The 5,399-nt window shown below is 37.2% G+C and overlaps 1 protein-coding gene across 1 annotated transcript; it reads left to right on the forward strand.

The window, feature by feature from the left end:
* The first annotated feature begins 967 nt into the window (after positions 1–967).
* LOC117339984 lies at positions 968–2,345 on the forward strand. The gene is made up of 3 exons (XM_033901712.1): positions 968–1,015; positions 1,259–1,339; positions 1,593–2,345. The coding sequence occupies exons 1-3, from the start codon at positions 968–970 to the stop codon at positions 1,929–1,931; spliced, it is 468 nt and encodes a 155-aa protein (XP_033757603.1). The 3' UTR covers positions 1,932–2,345.
* Positions 2,346–5,399: the final 3,054 nt, after the last annotated feature.

Consider the following 5,399-nt stretch of genomic DNA (forward strand, 5'->3'; position numbering starts at 1 on the left):
TATGCAAAATCTGTTCCCCTTCACATAAGAATGTTTCTGACGAATTTGGGTTTAAATCCATTCATAACTTTATGACTAGTAGCGATTTTAAAGGAATTACCTCTATTTCCCCCTATTCGGCCCCACCCCTCAGGCCCCCTTGGGGGTCAGAGTCACCATTTATGCAAAATCTGTTCCCCTTCCCCCAAGAATGTTTCTGACTAAATTGGGTTCAAATCCATTCATAACTTTATGACTAGTAGCGATTTGAAGGAATTACCTCTATTTCCCCTATTCGGCCCCACCCCTCAGGCCCCTTGGGGGGTCAGAGTCACACATTTATGCAAAATCTGTTCCCCTTCCCCAAAGAATGTTTCTGACTAAATTGGGTTCAAATCCATTCATAACTTTATGACTAGTAGCGATTTGAAGGAATTACCTCTATTTCCCCATTAGGCCCCGCCCCTTTGGCCCCCTTGGGGTCAGAGTCACCATTTATGCAAAATCTGTTCCCCTTCCCCAAAGGATGTTTCTGACCAAATTGGGTTCAAATCCATTCATAACTTTATGACTAGTAGCGATTTAAAGGAATTGCCTCAATTTCCCCTATTGGGCCCTGCCCCTCAGGCCCCTTGGGGGTCAGAGTCACCATTTATGCAAAATCTGTTCCCCTTCCCCCAAGGATGTTTCTGACCAAATTTGGTCAAAATCCAATAAGAACTTTTTGACTAGTAGCGATTTGAAGCAAATGTTGACGGACGACGGACGACGGACGCCGCACCATGGCATAAGCTCACCGGACCTTCTGTCCAGGTGAGCTAATAAATGTTGTATTTTTTTTCTTTTCGCTCCATCGCGCACATATTAGGGTAATTAGGCGGACCGCGACCTACATAGTTAGCAATATCGCGTCGAGTCAAGTATGAAATTTTGACTAGTGTAAAGTGAGGGTCTATACGGACGGAATAAAACACCTAGATGAGACTAAATGGGTGTTTTGGGGTACATAAACATCTCATTTATCCATATATGTAAGGTAGGTGTTATGTCACACCCGATTTTATTGTTTTTGCATCAAATTCTTAGCGACACCAAACGGTGTCGGATAATTCCACGTTTTCATATAGTAGTGCGCTCTGGCCCTACACCAGACATGGTGACAGGGCCAGAGAAAACTCGGGCTACAGTAACTGGTATTAAAGATTGGGTGGTACTTGACTATGTGGATGAGTCCTATGCTGTATCATTATGTAGACGCTGACTTTTTTTACTTTTCCAGGAAATGATGCCATTGCCTGAGATTTACTCTGAGGAAGTGATAGGACTGCCTGGACCAGAAGAAATATCTGCCTCTCAAAACGTAAGTTCAGTCTCTCTGACCGAAATCAGAGAGAGTATTTATAAGTCTTATTACTCTGATAACAAGTGATATAGCGTATTTTTCAGCATCATTGATTTATTATAGATGTAATATATATGCCTTGAGTATGTGATGTGTTGATGGACAAAATTATTTTGATATAATCATAAATTCGAAACTCTAAAAGCTGTATTCCGGATATAACAGAAACTATCTTCATTTTGTATACTGGTACGTTTTATATTATATACAGGTGACTATTGATTACATCATTGTCTCCCACCTACTTGTGTTTGTCGACATAGTCTGTACAGACAACACTATTCCACGTGATATCCTGCATCCACATCGACGCGCCCTCTGGCAGCAACTCCGCTTAGAAATACTCAACTTCCTGTGTAGCATGCACGGGACAATGGCCCAGGTCCCTCATGTCTCGAATGATATCACCCTTCCATGTGTCAGAGAGGCTTCCTGTAATGGTCCACGCTCGGGATTTACACGTGACAGTCGAAACTTCCTTATAGCCAGTGCTGTCCGGGACGTGTTTAGTCGCCTCCAGCACAAATACAGTTTGTTATCAAACCAGTAGTCCGGCAGAAAAATTAATAATCCTTTGTCATCATTTATAATCAGCGACTCAAGAGGAAACTAACTTTGCAGCATTTTTGTTAAATTTCGGAATGTGATTCGTCGTGTGACATTTGTTCCCTTTCTCATTGATGACGTGATTTAGTTGTTTTTAATTTGTAAGTCCAGTAAACATACTCATTGTTGGCATTAGTGAGTTTACGTATGTATTAATTTTGCCCTTTATTTTTGGATTTGTCCTCCGCGCATTTTAAACATGGTTGCTTTGTATATTAAGTTTTGTTTACTACTGCCGATGACTCGTAGATGTATTTTACATTGAAGAACTTACCTTTATTTTATAGGTGGAATATACATTTTATCAATTACGAATATTTTTCAGTTATTATTTTTACTTTGAATTAAAACACATATCACAACATATTTCGTGTTTTCTGTTGTTTTTATCATGTTTCAATTATTAAAATGAGTTTTGATGAAGAAATGTCTCAGATGATTTGTAGTAAGTAGATTATTTTCCCTTCATGAATACGGATCCGCTCATATTATTGCATTCGTTGATGACGGATGTGATTTTCAAATCTCCCCCTCTGAAAACTTTACACCGTGTCGTGTATATATGAAAAGTTATATTTACATATTAGTTTTTTTCATATTTACTCTTTCCGTCAGCTGTTGATATCAGTTGCAAAAACTATGATATGTGAACAAGATTTTGAACGTAATTTTGAATAGCTCCACGATTCAGATAATGACACACCTTTAAATCACCCCGGTTATCATAACCCAGTGTGTTTTTATCGTAATGACAGAGTATAGGCGAAATATCAGTATACGCATCTAATGCATTGAAAACTAAATCTCGTAATGATCTTAATGTTGATGGAGTTGAGTGTTTGGATTGGAATATCTTTCAAAAAGACACATTTTTTGTTTGGAACATTTTACAGACCCACAAATTCAAATGTTCAACTCTGGAGTAAAATGAAACAATCCATGGATCGACGTTCCATACAGAAATCTCTCATATTGTTATAGCAGGAGATTTTAAGGTAACCCTACTTAAAAATCATCCCCACAAGGGTCATTCATGTGATATCCTTGACATACAACCTTACACAATTAGTAAACAAATGTACTCATTTTACTGATAATACTCCTCTATGTTAGACCTTATTCTTGTCAGTAACCCTTCAATACTACAACGAACATTTGTCGGCGAGTCATTTCTAGACCAACCATTACGGTTATATTGTCATGTATTTGGAATATCTAATGTTACTAAAACCTTTGACTGTAATGAAATAGATGAGTCTTGTAAAAACACTGACGTATTAGATAGTATTTCCCATGCTTGTATCCCGAATAAAAAGAATGCTGTTAAAATATCTGTCTTGGATGTGGTACGACATTAAAAGACTGATGACAATACGTAAAGAAATACATAAAAAAGTAAAACAAACTAATATAAAACGTGACTGCTTAGAGTTTAAACATACTCGCAATAAGTGCGTCAACCTAATAAGGCAGTCTAAAGAAAATTATTTAAAAAAAAACTCATTAGAACTATCTGTCCCAGATTGTTCCACCAAGTCATGGTGGAAAATCCTCTAAAAGTTCACCAAAATAGAAACAGACAAAACAAGCGTTCCAGTTATAAGTAGAGACGGTCTATATTATGATGAAGATAGTGATAAAGCCATCACTTTTAACTGATATGTTTCTAGCCAATATTACGTTGATGACTCGATAACTCTGCCACCGTACTTCCGGGAGATGACTCGTGTATCTCTTCTACCAAGCTTAGTCATATTACGGTAACAAGTAATGATGTAAAGGATTATTGGTTAATCTGGATCAGTCTAAATCAGTTGGACCCGATTTAGTCATCCTCAAGTATTAAAAGAGACTGCTGATGTTCTTTGTAATCCCCTACCACGTTTCTTCAATAAATGCCTTACCATGTCAAAAGTCCCGTCGTCATGGAAACAACTAATGTCATAAGTGTATATAAAAAAGGAAACCGTGATGACACTAAGAATTATTGTCCGATATCTCTATTAGATGTCTATTAAAAGTATTTGAACGTTGTATATTCAAACACATGTAAAATTTCCTTTGTCAAAATAGTCTTATTACTAGCTGTCAATCGGGGTTCACACCTGGTTTGCTCTACTATAAACCAATTACTCAGTATATCTAACGACTCTAGACTCAGGCAAAGAATCCGTGCAGTATTTTGCGACATCAGTAAAGCTTTCGTTTCCGATATAAATTCAATGATAAAACAGTTTGCCTATGATACGTCTTTGTATATGGCTGAAGAAAATCCTATAACGACACATGGAATTCTAGAATCGGACTTGGAAAAAATAAATGCATGGTCACGTCAGTCGCTTGAAGTTTTTAACCCTAATAAATCGGAAACCATCACCATCATCAGAAAAATACACCTCAAAATCATCCTTTCCTTCATATGAACCAAGTTCCTATAAATAATGTATCTTTCCATCAGCACATCGGAGTCTTTTTCTCTTCCAAAGGTAGTTTGACAGACCCATGTCCCTGTCAACTACATTATAACTAAAACTAAACTCAACTGCATGCTAACATTATAATTCCAACTTGATAGGAACACTTAAAGAGGCTTACCCGCAGACGGACCGGTAAACGGCACATCTCCGATCACTAAATAAACTTCAGTACACGTTTCTATGTGACAAAATTTGAGGCTTTCCGACTTTATTTCTTGAAAACAATTACAGAATATGTATTTAAAAGACGTTTTAAAACTCAACCTGAGAGGGAAATATATGGAATATAACGGCAAATCTTCTTTGTAAATCGCCGCTGCCTTTGAAGTTACACTGTGCGGCACTGTGCACGTGCTTGTTTCTTTGATGTGTCAATCAAATTAGACTCCACTTTATAGCGGGGACTTATTGCGGGTTGCGATTAAATAAATAATATTTAAAAAAATGAGGTTTTAATATCACTTTTCAGCGTTTATAAGGAAAATAAAATGAAAAACTCAACAATTCCAACAATCTGTCATGTGTAAAAAATCTTTTTCTATTGGCCAATTTTTCTGATCTCTCTGCGGGCAAGCCTCTTTAACAATCAATCTATTTTTTTCATTTATTAGATCTTGCTAGGTTATTGAATGGATAGTGAAGAAGAAGTCTGGGAAGATATCATTGGATCATTATTTAGATGATGTCTTGTTTGCTGGTAGAGCTAACACAGGAAGATGTGGCATTTTGATGGGAGAGTTTGGGGAAGTTTGTGATGAACTGGTATTCCTATTGCTAGAGAGAAAACAGAGGGCCCCAGAACTATACTGATATTTTTAGGGTTAGAAAAAGTATGGAGATATTGTGTGGGGAAATATACCGTATGAACTTGGGCAAAAAACTTGAAAACCTCAATATTGAAGCAGCCCGTATTGTAACAGGTGAAACTAAATTAG

The sequence above is a fragment of the Pecten maximus genome, chromosome 12 (assembly GCF_902652985.1).
Source record: "Pecten maximus chromosome 12, xPecMax1.1, whole genome shotgun sequence".
NCBI lineage: Eukaryota > Metazoa > Mollusca > Bivalvia > Pectinida > Pectinidae > Pecten > Pecten maximus.

Bases quoted from the DNA above. Each gene is read 5' to 3' on its own strand.
- LOC117339984 (XM_033901712.1), top strand. From the start codon at position 968: ATGGGTGTTTTGGGGTACATAAACATCTCATTTATCCATATATGTAAG. The intron at 1,016-1,258 runs GTAGGTGTTATG...TTACTTTTCCAG, and splicing joins CATTTATCCATATATGTAAG to GAAATGATGCCATTGCCTGA. The intron at 1,340-1,592 runs GTAAGTTCAGTC...TATTATATACAG, and splicing joins AAATATCTGCCTCTCAAAAC to GTGACTATTGATTACATCAT.